The 24,856-nt window shown below is 41.3% G+C and overlaps 1 protein-coding gene across 1 annotated transcript in view; it reads left to right on the forward strand.

Annotated features, from left to right (window-relative positions):
- Nucleotides 1-2,309: 2,309 nt before the first annotated feature.
- The window catches only part of tspan13a (tetraspanin 13a), a 73,751-nt gene continuing 51,204 nt past the window's right edge, over nucleotides 2,310-24,856 (forward strand). The window contains exon 1 of the mRNA XM_078538838.1: nucleotides 2,310-2,812. Coding sequence (XP_078394964.1) covers nucleotides 2,750-2,812 — 63 coding nt within the window. The 5' untranslated portion in view covers nucleotides 2,310-2,749. The remainder of the gene's footprint in view (nucleotides 2,813-24,856) is intronic.

Here is a 24,856-nt window from a genome sequence, read left to right on the forward strand (position 1 = left end):
GCTGCCCAGGTAAGTGCCTGCCTGGAACATATTAGCATGGGCAACCCGGGGTTTCCACTGGTTCTCCCACTGGTGGGCAAGACACCTGTCACTCACATTAAATCCTGGTCACGGGGTCAATTCAAATCTTTAAGAGGGAGATAGCCATTTACTTGTGAACATTTGCTAATCAAAAAAGTTCATAATTTAAAATTTCCAAGTTGCCTACCTGTTTTCCTAAGATTGGGTCACAATGTTCTGGAAAAGTTTTCTCTACATTCACAGCTTGGAAATGAGATAACCCTCACATTGTCTCTTACCGGGCTCCCTCTGGCAAGTAAGGAAGGCAAATTATGGTTCGAACATGCTGATGAATCTCTTTTCAAGGCAGCTTAATCTAGGTTCCCTTCGTACTGTCAGGTTAAAAACGACCTCATTCAGTTATTGATTATCTATTAAAGTTAGAGGTATTATGAACTGTGAGGAGGATAGTGTAGAACTTCAAAAGGACAGAGACAGGTTAGTGGAATAAGTGAACAAGTGGTAGATGAATTCAATGCAGAGAAGTGTTAAATAATTCATTTTGGTAGGAAGAACACAGAGAGACAATATAAAATAAGGGGTATAATTCTAAAAAGGTGCAGGAGCAGAGGGACCTGGGTGTATATGTGCATAAGTCATTGAAGATGGAAAAACAGGTTGAGAGCATGGTTAATAAATGATACAGTAATAGGAACAAAGAGTACAAGAGCAAAGAGGTTATGTTAAACTTGTATAAAACATCGGTTCAGCCTCAACTGGAGTATTGTGTCCAATCCTTGGTGCTGCACTTTAGGAAAGATATGATAGCACTAGAGAAAATCCAGAAAAGATTTATGAGTTTGTTCCAGGGATGAGGAACTACAGTTACACAGATAGATTGGAGAAGTTAGAGCTGTTATCCTTGGAGAAGAGAAGGTTGAGAGAAGATTTGATAGAGGTATTCAAAATCAGGAGGGGTCAGGACAGAGTAGATAGAGAATAACTGTTGCCATTGGTAGAAGTATCAAGGATGAGAGGGCACCCCATCTATGTGGATGGTGTGGGGGATGCTCAACATTGACGAGGAAGTCCAACACTGAGTCAACTGTGCCAGTGCTGCCTTCATCAAGTTGCACCCTCGTGTCTTTGACAATAGGGATCTTTGCAAGTAAACAAAGGTTCTGGTTTATAAGGCCATTGTGCTGACCACCCTTCCCTACTGCAGCAAAACATGGACTGTCTCCTGTTGCCACATTAAGATCCTTGAGAGATTCCATCAGCGGTGCTTGCGTCAAATCCTAGGGATCGAATGGGAGGACCACTGGACTAACACGAGCGTCCTCCAAGAAGCTGCCAGCATTGAAGCCCTGCTCCTGCGGAACCAACTCCGATGGATGGGCCATTGCATCCGGGTGCCCGAAAACCACCTCCCTTGGTAGGTTCTCTTCTCACAGCTCCCCGTTGGCCAATGCTCAAAGGCCGGCCAAAGGAAAAGGTATAAGGATACGCTCATGGTCGCCCCAAAGCATGGAGGCATTAACACCACTGACTGGGAGGAGAATGCTGCTGATCGCTCTGCATCGCACCACCTGGTCCATCAAGGCACAAGTCACTTCGAGGCTCAGCGACTTGACTGTGAAGCGGAATGATGACGGCAGAGGAAGGAGAAGGAAGCCAACCTGGGGCTGTGATTTCCACTCACTGCGCAACAATGTGCCCCCACTGTGGAAGAACATGTGGATCCAGAATTGGGTTCCTCAGTCATCTGAAGTCTCACCAAGCCAGACGGACGTCATTCTGGATTCCGAGGGATCGCCACTGACGCCATGTCCATAGTCGTACCAACCGTACCCTATGTCAGTGAGACATGGGAGAGAACAGCAAAGGTGTCATGTTAAATTGGACATCTTTCATCAGCATTGCCTATGTAAGATCCTGGGCATCACATGGAGAGACAACATCACCAATGAAGAAGTGCTACAGAGGACTTGTCAGAAGTGCCTGGGACATCTTGACGGATAGATGTTTAAGGCTGACAGGTCATGTTTTTGCTTCCCGGAAGTATGTTCTGCCAGAGTGGCAGTTGAATGGACATCACCAGAGGGAAAAAAGATGGGGCTGGCCAAAGTAGACCTGGTGAAGTACATTTAAGGAGGATCTTCAAGAGTGGGACATCACCTGGGCTGGAGCGAAAGAGATTGCGATGGACTGGGGCCGGTGGTGGAGTCTTGCTGCCCATAGTTCCTCCAGTCCCATGTGGGACAAAGTCTAAGTCATGTCAGTAGTAAGGACCAATCATTTTTGACTGAAATACGTAATTTATTTTGATGTATATCAATCCTAAAACAATAGAACATCCTATACATTTCCGACATCTACTGTTTCTTTTGCTTAGTAGAAATGTAAGTGCTCCCATTTCCCCGACCCTGCTGATTGCCTCTTGAGACTTTAGCTGCCATGTCTGCCTATCAGCTCATTCGGAGCAGTTTGGGGATCAGGCGAAACCAAACGTCAGCTGACTGCAGGCGGCAGCGCCTGCGCATTGTTCGCGGGTTCTGACTAGTTTCTCTATCTCTCTCTTTGAGATCCTGCATTCTGACGGAGGGAGCTGCTGGTTTTGCGTCATTTTCGAGCCAATAGTTGTTTGCCTGTAAAACATTTGGGCAGCAAAGCGGGCGGTGATTGTCTTTCTCGGAACCGGAGCTCGCGGCTTCTCTGCACAGCTGCGCCCTGTAGCTTGATTGTGACGATGGTTTGCGGCGGCTTCACCTGTTCCAAGAACGCGCTGTGTGTCCTGAACCTGCTGTACATTGTGAGTACCTGCTAGCCTGTGTCTGTGTGGGAAAGAGACATATGGCAGTCATCCCGCAGGACTTGAAGATGACGGAAATGACTGAAAATATCATCCCCACTCCCCCCCCCCCCCCCCCCCGAAATATAATTCTTTGTCTGCTTCTTTTGATTTGCGATTGACAACATTTGAAGTGTTGATTTCCTCTCAGTCGCATTTATATTCAGTGCATTTGTTACATGGGAAGGTTGTTCGGCGATCCTGCTTCAGTGGTCTTCTGCGTTCACCGCCCTGGTTCTATCCTTCATTTATCCCTATCACACGCTTTAGATCGCCAAGGATGTTTTTCGTTGTTAAACGCTGTATATTCCCTGTAGTTTTCGAAAATGTGTTCGAAATCCACCGCATGATTTCCCCCTCTTCACCCCCCCCCCCCCCCCCATCTTCCCGGTGAAGGTACAGTACGTGTTATACTCCTACATGGTTCTGGCAATATATTTGCATAACCAGTAAAATATTCAGGAAGCTGTGTGGTTGGGTGTGTACTTGCAGTACTGTACTCGAGATTCGTCATTTATTTCTAATTTTTTTTTGCAATAAGGATGACAATTTTAGTAAGGCTGTAATTCATTGTACACGTTTTGGACAACTATCAAAATATTAAGGTTAAAGACGTAGCGTCATATCCCATATCATCAGTCTATTTTATGAATAATTAATGCAGATGAAAAATTGCAGCGTATTCTGGATTACAATGCTTAATCCATTATTAGTGATCAGAGTGACGTATATTTATTATAGAGAGTAAAATAACCCGAGTTCAGACAAACGTCACATGCGAATTGGGCACAGCTTGTATTTGTCTTGTATCAAACCAATGCTTCATTTACAGTCTTGAAATCACTCCTTGGAATCTGGTTTACTGTCTCAATCTTATACAAAAATAAATTAACTTTGTTTTGTGGCAGTGTCCACAGTGCACTCCTTAGTCTCAGTAAGTGATATTTATACCAGAATTAATTATTTTAATATAAAAGCAAAATACTGTGGATGCTGGAAATCTGAAATAAAAACAGAAAATGCTGGAAAAACGCAGCAGGTCTAACAGCATCTGTGGCGAGAGAAGCAGGGTTAACGTTTCGAGTCCATATGACTTCTTCAGAGCTAAAAAGGAATTATTAAAAAAATTATTTTAATTACTGCTCCAGACTTCGAGAGAATAGAATTCCCAGTTACTTAAGTCATTTTTTTTATTGTTTCTTAACTTAATTTGAACTTTAAGGAATTGTACAATTTTTAAAGATTTTAAAACAAATTTAATTTGCAATTAATGACTATATTTTCTCTTTCTCTCTATCACATCAGTAGCAGTAACTGTAACATGTTGAACCAGAATTTTTATCTCTAGCACACAGATTGAGAGAAAATTGGTCAGACTGTATGTTTAGCAGTTTGTGAATAAATATGTATCAAAATGCATTATTTAAAGAAAAAAAACAACTTCCGCATTGTTTTTCTTCAGGAAAGGGAAGTTTACCAGTTAAATTAAGCATTTCCTGCAAAGGTTTCAGCAACTGTAATTCTGAAGATAGATAGGAAATTGGGCTTTAGAAAGTGACATGTTCTGTTAACTTCCTTGTGTGTAGCTTGTTTGAAGGCCTCTGTTGTATTTCCTGCCTCTGTTCTTAAGTACGATGCCTACATCTGAAAGTAACCTCACTATTATAGTCTTTAAATTGCCATAGAAACAGTGCAGACAACTATTCAGTGGAAGGACAATGATTGTAAAATGGGAGCATGCCAATTATTGAAATTTTAAAGTGGCAAGTGACAGAAAACTAAATCATTGGACTGACTTGTAGCCCAATTAATACAAACATGGTACAACATTTTTAAGATGTAGATGGAAATTTTGGTAAAGGTACAAGAATGTTGGGTAATTTTAATTTTGTGGAATATAAAGTTTTAAAGTGCAGTCTTCATAAGTAAGATACAGAGACTGGCAGGGCAGACAGAAGGGAGAGATAGTTGAGAGTAAACACATTCAAAAGGGAGGAAGAGTTGAGGGTAAATATTTGTATTAAAATCAAAAGGGAGGGATAGCTGAGTGTAATAATTGGTAATAAATTCAATAAGTGAGTCATCTCAGCTAAGTGCTATGGCCAGGCTAGAATCAGACCATGAATGAACAATTAGGCATTGGAGCTGGCAACGAGTACAATCAAGACCAGTGTTGTCATGGCAGAAGGACAAGTGCTGAAGGAAGCAGAGTAGTTAGGGGCAGTGGATGAATTAACATTGATAAAATAAGCAAGTTTGGTATAAACCCCTGAATAGTTATCCTCCTGATTATATGCGAACATACGAATAAGGAGCAGGAGTAGACCACTCGGCCTCTCGAGCATGTTCTGCCATTCAATAAGATAATGGCTGATCTGATTATAAGCTCAACTCCATGTTCGCACCTACCGCCAAAAGACCTTTCACCCCTTGCTTTTCAAGAATCTGTCTAGAATCTATATTATCAACAGACTCCAAACACTATCCAACATTGAAAAGATAATTTCCCAGAAGGTGGTTAGAAAACCAGAGGGCAAAGACACAGCTTGGTTGTCACAGATTACTTATGCTTGATTGCTCTTCAGGAAAGTGAATAGGTAGGTATATTGTAGGGGCAATATATACAGAATGATGAGTTGTCGATCTGGAGCTAGAGCAGTACATACTGAGGAAAAGTTAGGAGCGCTGAAGAAGCAGAAAGGGCTAAATGACATGGGGAGAAAGAAAAGATTGACATTTAACCCCACAAATGAGGAATGGTTCACAACACATTGATGGAGGTTGCAAACCTTTTTCAGGCATAATTCCAGTATATAGGAATAAGAGAGTTCACTAGGAAAATGGAGTGAATGAGTGGCTTAGCATCATGGTGTGAGCAAAACTCCAAGTTAGGATGGTGAGTAACTTGGAGGGGAACTTCCAGCTGGTGGTGTTCCCATCTATCTGCTGCCTTTGTCCTTCTAGATGGTAGTGGTTGTGGGTTTGGAAGGTGTTGTCGAAGAAGCCTTGGTGAATTCCTGCAGTGCATCTTGTAGATGGCACACACTGCTGCTACTGTGCGTCGGTGGTGGAGGGAGTGAATGTTTGTGGATGTGGTGCCAATCAAATAGGCTGCATTGTCCTGGACGGTGTCAGGCTTCTTGAGTGTTGTGGGAACTGCACTCATCCAGGCAAATGGGGAGTATTCCATCACTTCTGGCTTGTGTCTTGTAGATGGTGGACAGGCTTTGGAGAGTCAGGAGATGAGTTATTCGTCACATGATTCCTAGCCTCTGACCTGCTCTTGTAGCCACAGTATTTATATGGCTAATTCAGTTCAGTTTCTGGTCAATGGTAACCCCGAGGATGTTGATAGTGGGAGATTCAGTGATGGTAATGCCATTGAATGTCAAGGGGCCATGGTTGGGTTCTCTCTTGTTGGAAATGGTCATTGCCTGACACTTTTGTGATGCAAATATTATTTGCCACTTATCAACCCAAGCCTGAATATTGTCCAGGTTATGCTGCATATGGGTGTGGGCTGCTTTACTATTGTTACTGAGGAGTCACGAATGGTGTTGAACATTGTGCAATCATCAGCAAATATCCCCACTTCTGACCTTATGATGGAGGGAGGTTCATTGATGAAGCAGCTGAAGATGTTTGGGCCTGGAATGCTACCTTGAGGAACTCCTCATTGATGTCCTGGGACTGAGATGATTGACCTCTGACAGCTGCAACAGTCACCCTTTGTGTTAGGTATGATAACCAGTGGAGAGTTTTCCCCTGATTCCCATTAACCCTTGTTTTGCTTGGGGTTGATGTCAAGGGCAGTCACTCTCACCTCACCTCTGGAGTTCAGTTCTTTTGTCCATCTTTGAACCAATGCTGTTAAGAGGTCAGGGGCTGAGTGGTTCTGGCGGAACCCAAACTGAGCTTCAGCGAGGAAGGTTATTGCAGAGTAAGTGCCACTTGACAGCACTGTTGACGACCCCTTCCATCACTTTGCTGATGATTGAGACTAGACTGATAGGGTGGTGATTGGCTGGGTTGGATTTGTCCTGCTTTTTGTGGACAGGACATAACTGGACAATTTTCCACATTGCTGAGTAGATGAAAGTGTTGTAACTGTACTGGAACAGCTTGACTAAGGTCACAGCTTGTTCTGGAGCACAAGTCTTCAGTACTATTGTCTGAATGTTGTCGGGGCCCATTGCCTTTGCAGTATCTGTGCCTACAGCCATTTCTTGATATCACATAGAGTGAATCAAATTGGCTGAAGACTAGCATTTGTGATGCAGGGGACCGCAGGAGGAGGCCGAGATGGATCATCCACTCTGTCTGAAGGTGGCTGCAAATGCTTCTGTCTGAAGGTGGCTGCAAATGCTTCTGTCTGAAGGTGGCTGCAAATGCTTCAGCCTTGTCTTTTGCAATGATGTGCTGGGCTCCCCCATCATTGAGGATGGAGATATTTGTGGAGCCTCCTCTTCCAAGTTAGTTATTAAATTGTCCACCACCATTCACGACTGAATGTGACAGGACTGCAGAGCTTAGATCTGATCTGTTGATTGTGGGATCGCTTAGCTCTATTTATCGCATGCTGCTTCCACTGTTTGGCATGCAAGTAGTCGTGTGTTGTAGCTTCACCGGGTTGACACTTCATTTTTAGGTATGTCTGGTGCTACTCTTTGCATGCCCTCCTGCACTCTTCATTGAACCAGGGTTGATCCCCTGGTTTGATGGTGTTGGCAGAGTGGGGGATATGCTGAGCCATGAGGTTACAGAATGTGGTTGTACACAATTCTGCTGCTGATGGCCCACAGCGGCTCATGGATTCCCAGTTTGAGTTGCTTGACCTATTCGAAATCTATCCCATTTAGCATGGTGGTAGTGCCACACAATGCATTGAAGTGTACCCTCAGTGTAAGGACAGGACTTTGTCTCTACAAGGACTGTGCGGTGGTCACTCCTACCATTATTGTCATGGACCGATCCATATGCGACAGGTGAGGATGAGGTCAAGTAGGTTTTTCCCTCTCGTTGATTCCCTCATCACCTGCCGAAGACATGGCCTAGTAGCTATGTCCTTTAGCATTCGGCCAGCTTGGTCAGTAGTGGTGCTACCAAACCATTCTTGGTGTTGGACATTGTATTCTGGGTGGGTGACTTCATTCTGTGCCCATTCCACCCTCAGTGCTTCCTCCAAGTGGTGTTCAACATGGAGGAGCACTGACTCAACTGCTGAGGGAGGGTGGTACGTGGTAATCAACAGGATTGCCCACGTTTAACCTGATGCCTTGAGACTTCATGGTGTCTAGAGTCAGTGTTGGGAACTTGCAGGACAACTCCCAATTGTATACCACTAATGGTGGTGTCTGGGACATTATCTGTAAGGTATGATTCTGTGAGCATGACTATGTCAGGCTTTTCCTTGATTAGTCTGTGGGACAGCTCTCCCAATTTTGGCTCAAGCCCTCAGATGTTAGTATGGAGGACTTTGCAGGGTCAACAGGGCTGGTTTTACTGTTGTTTCTGGTGCCTGGGTCGATGCTGGGTGATCTGTCAGGTTTCATTCCTTTTTTTTAGATTTCATAGCAGTTTGCTACAACTGAGTGGCTTGCTGGGCCATTTCAGAGAGCATTTAAGAGTCGACCACACTGTTGTGGGTCTGGAGTCACATGTAGGCCAGACCAGTTAAAGACTGGAGGTTTTCTTCCTTAAGGAAGGGCATTAGTGAACCAGATGGAATTTTATGATCACTATTAGCTTTTAAATTCCAGATTTATTAACTGAATTTAAATTCCACCAACAGTTGTGTTGGGATTTTAACCCATGTCCCCAGAGCATTAGCCTGGGTCTCTGGGTTATGAGCCTGGTGATATTACCATTATGCCACCGCCTCCCCACCTTGTGTACAAAAGAAGCAGTGCTCATTTTGATGTGGTGTTTCTAATACACACAGAAAGTGGAAGTCCTCAGACTGTCAGTGGATGGAGACTGCAGGATGGTAAAGTTTGTGATCTAGGTATTAGAAATAATACCAGGAACATAATTTTTAAGAGTTAAATTTGATAAAATGAGGAAATACTTAAAGTAAATTGGGAGAGGTTGCTCAGTAACACTCAAGTAAAGGACAAGTTGAGGAATTAAAGGTATAGTGCTGAGCCTGCAGGACATCCCAGTAAAATATGCTAAATGTCAAAACTAACAAGCTCAGATGAAACAAACTTGATTATCAGAAGTTACACTGTTAATGGGAAAAACAGCCTGTACATATCCAGCATGGAGATCGCACTTACTGAGGTGAATACAATAAAATGCAGAGACATATTAAAAGGTTGATTTACATGAGCAAAGAGATCTTCAAAAACAAAAGTAGTTGAAGCTAAGCAGTTTAAGATAAGTTTTTTAAAAAAAAGCTTCATAGTATTAAAAGGGTTGGCAGAAAACAGGTGATAACTATAAAATATGCAAACAGGCTTGAAACTGACGACATGCACAAAATATGCCAACAGGACTTTGGTGATCATTCTGGAACTTGCTGTATTTTGACTTCCTAAAGGAACATCAGCATATACAGAAGTATAGATTGATGGTAATTTAGGAGCTCTGCCTATAATGTGAATTTCTGTGAATATTTGTTTCACAGCAATACATTTGGTTGTGTACATCAATCTTCTCTGAGATATTGAGATGTAATTACTGCAGGATTGAAGGGTTAGTGAGCAGTTATTTACTAGAAAATAACATTATGGCCTGAATCTTCTGGTCGGCGTGCGGGGGGTGGACCCCGCTCGCTGACGTGTAAAGTGACGCATGGTGACGTCGGGTGTGTGTCCCGATGCCACCGCGCGTCGTTCCGATCTTCAGTTCGGCGGGCGCAGACCGGAGTCGGCTGCGCGCCCACCGAACTGGCAGAAGCCTATTAAAGCCATTAATCCCCTCATTAAAATTGTTAACAGGGCTGCCCTTCCAAACTTAAGGTTGGCGGGCAGGCGAAGAGCCCAGGCGGCCTTCGCATTTTTCGTGGCACCTCATCCAAGGGTGGGATGAGGCTTTGTGAAGGGTTTATAAGTTTAATAAAAATTTTTATTAAAATTCATTGACACATCCCAGCTCATGTGACACTGTCTCGAGGGGAATGTCTGAATTTTTTTTTTTTCTTTATTTCAATTTTTCATAATCAAAGTAATCTTCCTGAGGCAGCTCCATGCATCAGGGAGATTTTTGCTCTTTCGAGCGCATGCGCGAAATAGTGCAGGCCCTGACTCTCCCCCCTCCCCTGCCTGCACAGGTAGCACTGAGCGCTTCTGGAAGCACGTCACGCAGGGCGGGCCTTAATGGGCCCGCCTACGTAAAATGGCGGTGCGCAGCCGATCGGCTGTGCACCTGCCCATGCCCGCTCCCGTCCAGCCCGCAGGAGAAAATTTTCCCCTATTATGTAATACTATAATATAATAATATAATATAACTGTACATTATTATACATACACTCATTTAAAACTGAGATGTGAAGGAATTTCTTCTCTTAGAGGGTAGTGAATTTCTGGAATTCACTACCCCATAGAGTTGTGGAGGCTAGATCACTGAAAGTATTTAAAGAGGAGGTAGATAGATTTTTGAAATATCGGGGAGTTGAGGGCCATGAGGAGCTGGTACGAAAGAGTAGTTGAGGCCTGGGGCAGATCAGTCATGATCTTATTAAACGGCGGGGCAGGTTTGAGGGGCCAAATGGCCTATCCCTGCTCCTACTTCTAATGTTCTTATGGTGAACAAGTATGAACTTATAAATACTGACAAAAAGAAAAATGGGTTCAAGGTTAAAAATAGCTAAATGGGAACTGATTTACCAGGAATATATCTCTTCCTCAACAATGACTTCCAGCACGTGTCACTGAATTAGAGCTCGAGAGTAGGAATGCTTGCTGATGTTTTATTTCCCTGTTCAGTCAGGTGGTGCTTACATGATGCAAGTCATGTGCACATTGGGCCTGGTTTTTGTTTCTCAACACACCTAAAGAGTTATGCTGATTGCAAAGAAACACCTCCTCGCTCTCCAGAGTTGTTGTTGTATCCAATTGTATTTTACCCTAATATGCTAAACTTTGAGACCACGCAATTTAATATGATGGAGCTTGTTTAGATGAGAATTTCTGTAAGGCAGTTTTAGGAATGAAAATATAGTGCATTTGCAGTTGAAGGAGGACATTTTAAGGCAATAAAGAAATTGTATTATAAACGAAGAATAAACGGTATATTTTATAGCTCGTTGTTAACATTAGCACAGGAATATAGAGCATTTTAGGATTAGATTTTAAATTATGGTTGAATTTACTCTAGAATATATGTTACTGGCAACTATTTACATGCTATAATACTTTTATTATTTGGGAAAAAGTAAATAATTCAAATGAACTGAAGTGGAAATGACCATAGGGAGCAGGTGTGCATCATTTCAAAAATTCATTCGGACCCCATCAATGTTCCTGATTCTGAAACAGTTTAGTGTGCCTGCATGTTTACAGTGGGTGTACGTCTGAGAAATGATAATACAATTGTTTGTACAAATGATAATGTTTAATCTGTTAGTTAATTTATGTACCTATTAATTTAATAGTGAACAATAATTGCTGCAAAGTTTAGATGCCTGCAAAAAAATTACGCAGTGGGGTAGAGAATGCAATTTCTGCCAATTTCTGATGTTGTGTGGAGTAGATTTTCTAGCACAAGCAACCTATAAATAGCTTCTGGCACATTGAAGAAGAAAAAAGAAAAAACTGTGGGCCGTAACCTCCAAGCTCCCCAGTGTTGGATTTGGGGGATACTCTAAAGCTGCGCTGGGGACTCCCTATCGGAAGTTCTCAGGTAAGGGTTTGCAAGGCAATTGCCCAGAAGTGCACACCTCCTTTGGACAATTGCCCTGTGCTGGGAATCGTTCGGAAGTGCAGTTTAAATCAGAAACTTCAGATGGTTCCACCAGGGTTACACCAATTGTTACTCAGAAAAAGTTGGAAAAATTAAAACCTCTTCTAACTTGTGGGTAACTAATGTAAAGACCCAGACTGACCCTACGGCACTCCCCCCACACCCTCAATATCCGACCCCCTCGACCTCCGATTTCCCCACACCACCCCCCAGACCTCCAACCCCCACCCTGAAATCCTACTCGCTTACCTTCTCCCTGGCCCGTCAGTTTCACTGGCCCTTTAAGCTTACTTGCTTTGTGGCAGCTGGTGCTGTTAAAAAGGGGGTGTGGCTACTTGAATCTGCCAGAGCTACACTTGGCTGGGGCCTGCAAGGTGCCTTTCGATGTAGGCCCCAAGCAGCTCTTGCGAACGGAAGGGTCAGCCTAATTTTCAAGACCAGGTAAGTGTGCGTTTATTTCTTCTAATTCCTTTGGGCCAGCACTTTCCGACGCTAGTTGGAAGTTATGGCCCTGTATTTATATAGCGCTTTTTATGACGTCACAAAGCGCTTTACAGAAGTACTTTTTGAAGTGTAGCCACTGTAGTAGGAAACATAATAGTTGTTTTATGCTCAGCAAGCTCATATAAACAGCAATATAATAATGACAAGATAATTTTTTTTGTGTTTTTGATTGAGGGATAAAAATTGGCCAGGACACCAGAGATAACTCACCTGCTCTTCTTCAAAATAATGCCATCTTTTACATCCACCCAAGCAGGCAGATGGGGCCTCGGTTTAACATCTTATCTGAAAAATGGCACCTCTGACAGTGCAGTGCTCTCTCAGTACTGCGTTGGAGTGTTGGCCTTCATTTTTGTGCCCAAGCCCTGGAGTGGTACTTGATCCTGGACCCTTGTGATTCAGAGGTAAGTGTGCCACCAACTGAGCATGGTTAACATGGAAAATGTTAATCATTTTTGATGGGAGCGGGTATGATGATGACTGAGCACTGAGCTAGCAGCAAGCTGTTTTTTTTTAAACTAAAATGATAACAGGCATCCTGATAGGTGGCTTTATTAAAAGGTCATGGCTACCCAGGGAAGAGAATTGGAGTAATTGAAAGGCTTTGCAATCATTTCAACTGCATTACAGAAAGCTCAGCTTATTTAGGTTAAAAAGGCGGCCTTAACGAGTCTTGGCGCATTCACTGCACAGGCTTTATACAGTGACCATAAAATTGGAATACGTTCTGGAGCATTAAGAATATTGGCCATTGACTTAATGAGGCCCAGGAATCTGAAGCCCAGCTACATTTAATATGGCTGGCAAGAATCACAATCAGCTTTATTTTGAACAATTATACTTCAACTTAAATGAATGTAATGCAAGAAAAGATGTATTGGTATCTAATTTAGAAATATGTTCAGAGTAGGATAATATTAGAAAAGAACAGTTGCTTGAATTAAAGGGAAAATGAGTTCTATTTTGTTTATCCCTGGCTTTCTACTCTATCCTGAAGGCAGTAACTCGCCTCAAACAAGTGACCACAAGGTTCATGTGTGTACTTTGATGGTAAGTCTCAGCATGCTACTCAACCACATTGAAACTTAATACTATCCTTGCCCAACATCCAGGCATGCAGCTCTTGTAGAAATTACTGGATAGTGATCAGAAGTGGAGAATTTTCATCCACCTAACTCAACAACAACTTATATTTATATAGCACCTTTAACATAACTCCTGTGAAGTGTCATAGCATATTATCTTGGACGGTTGTGGGATTGAGGTTATAGAGTTAGGGAGGGAAAAGGCCATAGATGGACTTGAAAACAAGAATTTTAAAATCAAGATTTTGCTTAACCGGGAGCCAATGTAGGTCAGTGAGCACAGGGTGATAGGGGATCTGGACTTGTTGTGAGTTAACTCATGGGCCACAGAGTTTTGGATGACCTCAAGTTTACAAAGAGTAGAATGTGGGACCCCAGCTGGAATGTGTTGGAATAGTCAAGTCTAGAGGTGACAAAGACATGTTTGATGGTTTCAGCAGTAGATGAGCTGAGATAGTGGCGAAGTGGAATAATGTTATGTAGGTGGAAATAGCTGGTGTTTGAGATGGCATGACTGTGAAGTTGAAACTCCTCTCGGGATCAAATGTGACACCAAGGTTGCGAACAGGCTGGTTTAATCTCAGACTGTTGCCAGGGAGAGAGAGGGAGTCAATAGTTAGGGAACGGAGTTTGGAGTGGGGACTGAAAACAATGACAGTCTTCCCAATATTTAATTGGAGGAAATTTCTGCTCATCTGGTACTGGATATTGGATAAGTAGTCTAATTTAGCAACAGTGGAGGATATGCGAAAAGTGGTGGTGAGGTAGAGCTGGGTGTCATCAGCATATACATGAAATCAAATGATGTACCTTTCGATGTTGTCAGGATAGCATGTAGATGAGAAATAGGGAGCCAAGGCTATGATTATATAGCTAGATTAGAGAAAACTCAAGACTGTTGAGGCCAGTTGTACCATTTGTTCGCAGTTCTGACTGGGAGTAACTAACGCAGTATAGACCAAGAATTGTACCTGGAAATTCCCAGTACAAGTGACTGAGTAACACACAAGATAAACTTGTTGAGCCTCGGAAAAAGTGCCAAAATCCCCTTCCCACCTTTGGTTTCTCTGCCATTCAGACTTTGCCCTAATTTTTTGAAATGTGTACACTTTTTTTCTTCATCACTTCATTGAGTCATTTTAATAATATCATTTGGATATTTACATCAAAAGTGCAAAAAATGCTGTTGTGATTCTCAAAACAAAATGTTTTTTTTACTGTAATCGACTGAGTGATTACTGCTCATCAGAGACATACTATGAATTGATTAACTAATCTTCATAGTACTGGATGTACTGTTAAGTGTAATGTAGTGATCCAGAATTTTCAGCAGCTATATTATGTTCTATTATTTAGCGCATTACCCGGTGCTAGAATGAAAACATTTCGAACTGGCTTGAAAGGTTATTGAAGCAGGCACAGCGTGGAAAGAACAGTGAAAAGATCCTGTTTGGAAAGTGCCAGGAGCTAGGAGTTAAAGGACAGTACCTCCAGGGTTATAATCTGTGGGTTATCACCTGAGCCATACGCAAATTGGCACAGGGGTAAACAGATTAGGGAGGTGACGTGTGGCTAAAGGAACACAGGCTACAGTATTGGGAGAGGAAGGAACTGTACTTTTGAGACAGGCTTCACCTGAACCAGGGTAGGACCAAGGTTCTTTAAATAGTAATGGATGGGAGGGGTCAGGTGGAAAGCTAGTATAGATAATAGTTCAAAAGCAAACTAAGCAGAGGGAGGCTGAGAGTAGGGATAATGGGCAAGTACTCCAATTGGCAGGAGTTGACTAGTGGTCTCCCACAAGGATCTGTGTTGGGGCTTCAACTAGTCCTTGTATTCATTAATGATTTAGATGATGAGATAGCCACATATCCAAATTTATTGATGACACAATTATAGGTGGCAGTGTAAGCAGTGCAGATAAAATCATAATTTACAAAGAAATGTTGGTAGATCGAGTGAATGAGCAATACTGTGACTGTAATATTTCAATGTAGACAAATATGAGATCATCTAGAACAGGGTACTTTCTTAATAGTGAAAAGCTAGAAACAGTGCAGTCTCAAAGATACTTAAGGGGTTTCAAGTATGCAGACCATTAAAATGTTATGAACAGGTGTAGAAAATAATCGAAAAGGCTAATAGAGTGCTGGCCTTTATATTGAGAGGATTAGAATATGGTAAGTAGAAGTCGTGCTTCAGTTATACAAAGACCTAGTCAGTCCACACGTAGAGTACAATGAGGACTTGTAGGTATCATGCCTGAGGAACCATATATTGGCCTTGGAGTGCAGCATAGGTTTGCCAAAATGATACCTGGGCTTCAAGGGCTAAGTTGTGAGAAATTATTCAAATTAGGTTGTATCCCATGGAGTTTAGAAAGTATTGGGGTGATTTGATTGATGTTTCCGAGATAGTAAGGGAAATGTATTCGGTTGATCAGGAAAATATTTCCATTAGTTATAGAGTCTAGGATTAGGGGGCATAGACAAAAAATTAGAGCCAAACCTTTCAGTAGTGAAATTAAGAAACACTTATTCACTCAAAGGGTTGTAGAAGTTTGGAAGTCACTTCTCAAATACAAATTGATGCTCGATCAATTGTTAATTTTAAAACTGAAATTTATAGATTTTTATTATCCAAAGGTATCAAGGGACATGAGGCAAAGGTGGATGTATAAAGTTAAGTTGCAGATCAGCCATGATTTCATTAAGTGATGGCACAGGCTTGCTGGGTATATAGCCTACTCCTGTTGCTATGTTCCTAGGTGTGAAAGATGTGTTATTGTGGCATGTTCTAAGAATTTAAAAGGGTGCAAATTTATATCAGTTGATTCCTCCATACATAAACTGTGAATTATTCTTTGAATCTGGTTTCTCTACTTTCACTTCGTTGATGCTTAGCAGTTCAATCTTACACTCTCTCCACCTGTGAGAGCCGTGATTTGGTACATGTTCATGCATGGCATCTCCAGTAGATATCCTTGACCTTTCCTGACCTTTTCTTCTCCTTCAGCTAAATCTGCCAACAGGGCTTGCATGCAGAGTCATACCATCCTAATTTAAATATATATAAATTCTATACAATTATAAAATAACTTGATTGTATACTAGAATCGCATTTCCTTGTGGCATTTATTATTGCTTTGCCCCATGGAGCCAGATACAGATCATTGTTGTGATCCCCATTCTCATCTATTGAATTGATCAACTTTATTCTAAGTCATTTCAGTCTCCATATCAGATCCTCTTTTCCTTCTCCTTTCAATTAACTGCCATCACCTCTTCATCTATATAAATTCTCCTAACCATATAAATGACCACCTCCTTGACTAGATCACCTTTCACAGTCTCTTTACTTCTCATGATCACTGACAATACCACTTCTCAGTATCATTCACCATCCACATCCACTTAACCGCCTTCAACACTACTTTCTCCTCAAAACACTAACACTTTCCCGAGTCAAATGCAACCACAAATTCCAAAGTGCTGATCCTTTAGCCTTCCATTTGTCATGATATCTCTGCAGTTATTGATTTGATTATTCTATTGCATCCATCTTTGAAGCATTTGTTCCCAACAACATTTTCACAGTTTCCCATTCTTGTTACTTCCCTGGTATGGCCACCATCTGCAGTCTGCCAAGTCCAGGGATGCAAGCTGGATTGTACCTGTGCTTAGCTATCAATTGCTAAATCTGGCTTGACTACATAAAGCTCTGTTTAGTCCCACTTTGCTCTCCAAAATAGTCTAATTGTCCTAATGGCAAAAATAACAACAGGCTCCTTTTATTTACTATTAACTACCTCATCAAATCATTCTCCCCTGCTCACTCCATCCGCTCCACTAACAAGTATGAAGAGCTCATGGATTCCTTAGTCTCCATCTCGGAGACAATCTGCTCGGCTGCTTCTGCTGCTTCTCTTTGCACACTAAGACAAACCTACTGTCAGTTCCATATTCATGCTAGCCATGAACCCTTACCCTTTTCTCTAAACACTTTCTCTCCCACCACCACGTGCGCTCTCTCCCCCCCCCCCCCCCCCCATATTCTTACCTTCTCCAAACTCATCTCATTCATTCATTCATGATACCTCCTTCCTACTCTTCTGACTCATTTTTCAGCAAACACTAGATTACCCAACTTCCGTTCCTGGTCCTTGCTTTGCCATGTTATCAATGGTTCCCTCTTTCCAGACTTTGATTCTCTACCTTTCAAAACAACCATCATCACTTCATTCCACAAAAAAGTCTCCCTTAGCCCCACTCTAACTACTGTTCCATCTTTAACCTCCCTTTCTTCCCAAGGTTCTTGAATGTTTTCCACCTTTCAGAACCATGCCCACATTTTCTGCAACTCACTCTTTGATTCTCTCTGGTCTGGTTTTTGCCTCTCTTGGAGCAGCATAACCTCTCGAAACAGTTATGAAAGACATTCTCTGTGACTGTGATTATGGTGCCTTGCCCTTCTCTTTCCTTCCTCCTTGAATGCTCTGCAGTTTTCGACAGTACTCCTCCATTGCCCAGCTCCATGGGAATGTTCTTGGTTTTCACACTTGCCAACTGATTGTAGTCAGTGCATCTCCAGAAATTACTTCTCTTCCCATCCCTGTGCAGTCACCTCTCAGCCCTCAAGGATCCATTCTGACATTCAATCCCTCCTCATCAAGTTATACACCCAGTTGAAGTTGCATGATTGTTGAAATGTTTTAAGGTTTTGAAAAGTGAGTCGGACAGGTCATCTAATCGGTACAAAACATCACATTTGCACATAATTAAAATTTGTTTGGATTCACTGCATGTTCAATGTGCTGCATTGAAATCCAATCATGGGCAGTAACTGTTACTGATGAAATACCTAAGATTCAATAACTAATAGTTAAGTAGTGGAATATTCTCTTAATTGGAATCTTAATTTTTAAAAATCTCACTCCGGCATTAACCACTGGGTTTATTTGAATTAGTTATAAAGCCCTACATTCAGAAGTGGTCTTATTCCTTGATCACAGACATGCTGGTAGACCTTTGTTTATTTTGACTACAGATGCTACACTATAGCTGTGGCATGGGGAAGGATTAAAAGTTGTATAGAGACTTCACGTTTAATACGTAAACATCATGTGCTCAGAAAAAAAAATGGACAGTTTAAGGTAAAGCTTATGTTGTGTTGCAGTCTCCTGAGAATTGATCAAATAGGGCACAGGTCTTTCCATGGTGTCAGCACTGAAGTTATGAAGGTTTAAAACTCCCAGTTGATACAAGATTAGAAAAAGTGTTTTGGAAGCATTGGGAAAGATGATTTGTGTGCAGTGCAAAAAGATCTGGGGGAAAAGCATAAAACAGGCCTGTATGCAATAGGTGAAGAAATGCTAGAGGTACAAAATATGTTTCCATGTGTTGAGGCATAAGGGAGACAGAACCTGAAGTTAGTAAATGGTCAAGTTTGAGGAGCATTTTATACCTTAGAAAAATAATACATACTAAAGTGTTTAGCAGATGAAAACTTGCATTTATATACCTTTAAATGTGAAAAGACATCCTGAGGCACTTGAATGTGCAAGAAAAAAACACGAACATCAAACCAAAGAAGGAGCTATTAGAGATGACCAGAAACTTGGTCAGAGACATGGGTTTTAAGGAGGATCTTGAAGGAAGTGGGAGAGGGAGAGTAGCTCAAGACACAAATTCCATAGAGCCAGGCCCATGGCATCTGAAGGCACTAGTGCAGCAAAGAAGGAGCGTGCATATCTAGTCAGAGAAATGGAGACTTTAAAGGAGTTCCATTCTAGGAGTGGAAAACGTTAAGAGATGAAAAGAAGCAAGGGCAGGAAGGAGTTTAACATTAGATGAGAATTTTAAATTGAAGCTTAAGAGACCAGGAGCCATTGTAGATTAGCAAGGCAATGGGTGATGAGTGAGCAGGACCTGATATCAGCTAAGATATGGCACCTGAATTTTGGATGAGTTAAACCTGATAAAGGGTGGAGGATAGGAGGCAGGCCAGGAGAGCATTGAAGTATTTGTCTGGACATGATGACAGCATGGGCTGAGGAAGAGAATATATTTGTCACAGAAGGCTAGATCATGTGATTACAAATCCCTAGTTGATGGCTTCATTAAAGCTTGGTTTGACTTTTGATCAATTCATCATAATATTAAAAAGAGAAAGTTAATATATACCTACAGAAAACAGTTGATATTGGTAGAGCAGCAAAACACAAGACTCAAACCAGTCATACATTTACCAAGGAAAGTGTGATTCAAGCTTGCTGATAAAATTTGTGATGACATTGCTGTTTCCATTACACTGGGGACATCAGATACAGATTACTTGACTGCTTTGTGCAACATCCCAGTTCTATCCTTAAGGGTGTCTCTAACTTCTCTATGACATGGCAGTCCCTCTCCCATTTATACTAACTTCCCCTTTAGTTTCTTCCAGTGTTCCAGTAAAGTTCAGTGCAAGCTTCAAAATCTGTCCCTTTGTCTTTCTGCTTGGCATTCTTATTTGAACTTCAGCAACCTCAGACTTCAGTTATACCTTCAATTTTCCTCACTGCAGATGGATGTTTGTAAAATATAAAGGTTTGCGGGGGGCGGGGGTTATCACTTTGGGTTGAAGCACAGCACGTGGAGGGGGTGTAGTGAAGGGGAGGAATTTTTGTCTATAGTTTGGACATTTTTTCCCCCCATCTCATAACTGACAGAAACCCACAAGTTCCTATTTGCTACGTTTACATTCCCTCTTCATTCCCATATTTTAAAAAAAGATCCTTTATTTTATCATGCTTTTGTTTGTGTGCACTTAACATCTTGTGGATTATTTAAATCAGTTTTCCATTAAGCATCTGGTTTGTCTTTTAACCCATTAACTCATTCTCTGGTGATTTTAGCAAGTCGATACGCATTTTTTTGTAATTTCATTGACATATTCATAATTTTCTATGGTGTGAATGTTATTGTATATATTTCATTTGTCTCTTGCCAGAAAATAGAATGATGCAGGTGCTTTCAAAGAAAACTCAGGTTAATTTATTTAAGTTTCCAAATTTGGAAGTGAGGGTTATCAAGCTACATGTGCTGAGCCTTCATTGTGTAACAGTTCAGCTGTAATGATTTGTTGAATAATGTAATACTTCTATTTATACAACTTGCCACTCATGATATTTTTATTTACCACTCTGTTCCATTTTGGAAAACAGAACTCCTTTCTGCAACTTAAAATGGAGTAAATTGAACAGCTGTTTTAATAACAATTTTCAAGTACAATTTATGCTATGCTCCGGTGCTAGTTATGTAATCAGTTTCTTTACTCTTAGTAAAACCGGGAATTCTTTGTACAGAACAGCAAAAGACAAGGTTAGGTTATTGACATGACAGTCACTCAACAAAGCCCACATCAAGGAAATTTGCACTCTATCTCAGTCTTCAAGTAATATATCTTGTGTTACAATCCTGGTTGATCTTAATACTGGACAAGTCAGATTCCAGAGTGGAACCTGACCTGATAGATCCTAACTTTTTTTTTAGAAGCAGTGGAGGTAAGCTGCTGAACAAATTCACAGGAGCCTGCTGATGAACGTTTAACACAAAACATTTATGAAACAAGAAAAATGAGCTATATCACACCACACAAAAAAGGTTGGAAAGATCTCAACACAAAGACAAGAAAATTATTCAAATATTCACTATTCCTTCTCCCCACACACCAGTTACATATTTAAAGACACATACAAATTCGGAAAGATAAAACAATTTACCTATCTACCTTGTACTCCAGTATTCAGGGTAAGTATACGGTACATGTGAATTAACAGGCGAACAGTGTTTTGACACACCACACACCAAAGTAAATGACAGATGCAACGCAAGCAGATTCTATGGATTCCTCAATAATCCAACCAGACTCTTGTCACACCGTGAGCCAACCGGTCTCACTGAAACTCTGTCTTTTCCATGAGGGATTCCAGACTCCACATTCCAAGAAATCGCTTTGGAATTCTCTCCAAACGTCACTCCCACTCGGACGGCTTCAACAAGGATCCACCTCCAGGGTTTCACTCTCGCCTTCTGAGATTCCTTTCTTCTGGATCTCCATGTACATGCATGCTTCACCTTACAAGTATACTATCAGATCTTTGGCTATGCCAAGCAGAACACCACTGCTCCAGAAGGGTACCTTTGCCCTTACGGCCTGCTGCACGGAGTCACCAACCTTCGCTGCTGTCTTGGATCTTCTGGGCTTCTCCCGAGCCCACTTCACTTCAAGCTTGCTCCCCACAGCTCTTTCTTTAACTTGGAGCCTTTTTCACTGCTCCTGTCGTTTGCCTTGACTCTGAGGAATCTATCTCTGACCCCTGTCTTTGTCCCTTACCTGAGACTGTCAACTGAGACCTCTTTCTGTCCCACTCCCTGATTTGGAACCACCTTGGTTTGGGACCTTCTCCCTGTCCCCCTCCCCATATGCTGCTTCCTGGGGAACACACTCTGGAATGGTGCTCTGGTTCCAGGTCACCTGACCTTTTTCACGCTGTTTCACATTTCTTTCTTCTGCGCATGTGCGCAGAGCTGGCTTCTGGCCTAAAGGCACAACATCAACGAATTGCGCATGTGCGACCACTTCTCAGCTGGCACATGCGCATAAGTCCCAAGGCCCACAACACTTATCCCACTGCTGTGCGATGGTGTGTAATGAGCGTATAAATACCTATTTCAGGTTAGCCTTAAAACCCATGAGCTTTATTTTCCTGTTGTATTCTGCAACTTGGAGTCAAAATTATTGGTGCTATTTACTGGCCTCCAAGTTGTTCTGGCACCCAGTTCAGTTTCTTTTCTAATAGAAGTAATTTTGAATAGTGTGTGAAATTGATATATTTGAATTTCCCACATAATATGTGGAAAAATTATGGTTTGTTACATGCATAATTACATGTACCCCTCAAAGTTTTATTGTTAACAACTTCATCACCTTGTCGTCCTTTAAGATTTGAATATCTGAACCCCTATCTGCTCTTCTGTTCCCTGTAAGGACTTTTTTCATTTAGTTTATCCTTGTCGATCCTTCTCACGCTATTCAGGGTATGTGAAAGAAATATTGAAGTTTGTGGGATTTATTGTGGTTTATTGCACTGTACCAAATCATTACCTAATTCATGTTATATAGAATCAAACATTAGATTGTGTTAAAATGCAGTTTGAATGACACACCTAAATGTTTGTTCAAATAAATTTTAAAATATACTTCCCAGATGCTTACGGTACTCCTAATTTTTGCTAATATCTTGTTGCACATTTGTAATAAGGAAGTAGAACTGATTCCTGTACTGTAATTCTGCTATATCATAGCTTGTAGTAAGTATAAATATAATAAAATAGGATTAGGATGTAGAGACTGGTTGCCGAATATACTAATTATTGAACATAGTGCATTTTCTTACCTTAAAGATAAATGTTAGGTAAAATTAGCAATGATAAAGACAATTTCCAATATATAGAGACACATCAATAATCCTCCTTTCCTCCTCCCCCAGTGTTGTTCACATTCCATGTTCCTGGAATATCATTAAATTTATTTAAAGGATTGATCGTTAATCCTGATCAAGCTTTGTGGAGTGAAATTGCCAGGACAGGAGCGTGTAATGAGTTTATAGTGAATCAGTAACCTTGTTTTACACTGCATGATTCTCAAGAGTCTTTTCCATTGACTTCAATCTTGTCCTTTTGTATACTTACCTATTATCCCACTCTAACGTGGTGCTTTTGAGTTTATTAAGGAATTAAATATCATGACCATGTCGTGTTGCCTAATAGATTTTGAAAATATATTGTAGTGAGAGGCAGCACTCAGCTGAGTCTTCAGAATTGCTGATCAAGAAAACACCGATACAGTTGTGAACCATTCAGCCATTGTACTCTGGCCACTGAAAAGTTGTGTTGCGCAGAGACACATGAGAACTCCAATGCTTCTCACTGACAGTGAAGACCTATGTTGTTCAATCATTCCACTTTGTTGCTTAGGAGTCATTTGATCTTTCTACACTGTGAGATTACTGATAAAATAGAATGGGTGTAATTGGATTCTATGAAATAACTATATTGAATAATATTGTGCACCCAGGCAGGAGAAAATCTTCTAATTCTTTTACAGAATGGAAAAGGTCTTGCGCAGTTTACCTGGGTTGCAAGTGTTGAATCTTTCCCCCAAATATGAATTTACTGTCACCATATTCATATGGTGCAATGTGCAGCACATGTTAATGAGGGCTGAGGCAGTCAACGAAATCAGTGCTATTGTCTGCACAGTGTTATAAATAAATAACTGATGGGATATTTTCCCGTCAAATTAACAATATTGTTTGATGCTGTTAAAGTAAAATTTGGACTCTTGGTTTGTTTAATAGATACAGTGGGATCACATATAGGGTGCACACAAATTGTACTGCATTATATCATTGCTGCTCTTAATTTTAATGACCCACGTTGCACATATATAGGATGATATTTGTAACTAGATGCCAACAATGGGCATTATCGTTTTACTAGAACCTTTCTGTGATTGTTGGTGAATTTTAAAAGGGGACAAAATATCATGCATGAATGAGAGGGACGGTTAAGTGGGGGTGGTGGGGGAGGATATGGGGGTAAGGGGCCTGGAAAGAAGAGGAGCACCAGAGCCCATGATTTCTCTTCATGGACCTGGATCATTGCATAGTAACCTTGTTCTGCTTGTTTCACTTCATTGATGTAGATGGGATATAGGATCCATAAAGGTGAATCCTTTCACATGAAATTTATAATTATTTATGCAAGATGAATGAATTGTATGTGTTCCAGCTGTTCTCTTTGTGGAGAGGATTATATTCATTTTTTAGAATTAAGCGCTTTCCCCATTAATCTTGTGCATTATGTTTGTGTTGGTTTTCATGCCAAAATGCAAATTCATTCTGTAAAACAGGGCAAGCAAATTTGTCTATAATTATTCTATGCATAAGCTCTACTTTGCAACATTCCCTATCCCTAAGTCTCACCTTTATAGTCTGTGCTCTTCAAATTCTAGTTTTCAACCTTCCTTTCACTCTTTCATAGGTAGCAAAACCTTGCATAGGTACGAATTTGGAGAACGAGTAGGCCATTTGGCCCCTTGCAACTGCTCCACCATTTGATAAGATCATGGTTGATCTGATTGTGGCCTTGACTTTCCTGTCTACTCCCTGTACCCTTAAATTCTTGACTAACAAGGAAGTTAGTCTAACTCAGCCTTAAATGTTCAATGACCCTTCCTCCACTGCTCTATGGGGAAAGAATTCCATAGACTAACGACCATCTGACAGAAAAAAAATCTCATCTCCTTAAATGGGAAACCCCTTATTTTTAAACTGTGTCCCCTAGTTTTTATCTTTCTTGAGTTGGTTACCTGAAGGCACATCCAACCCACAGCGCCAAGACTTCCACATGACTAGGTCAAGGAGGCAGGTCCTGAATTCACGCCAGCCAGAACAGGTATCAGATCC

The sequence above is a fragment of the Cetorhinus maximus genome, chromosome 3 (genome assembly GCF_964194155.1).
Source record: "Cetorhinus maximus chromosome 3, sCetMax3.hap1.1, whole genome shotgun sequence".
In the NCBI taxonomy this organism is placed as follows: Eukaryota; Metazoa; Chordata; class Chondrichthyes; order Lamniformes; family Cetorhinidae; genus Cetorhinus; species Cetorhinus maximus.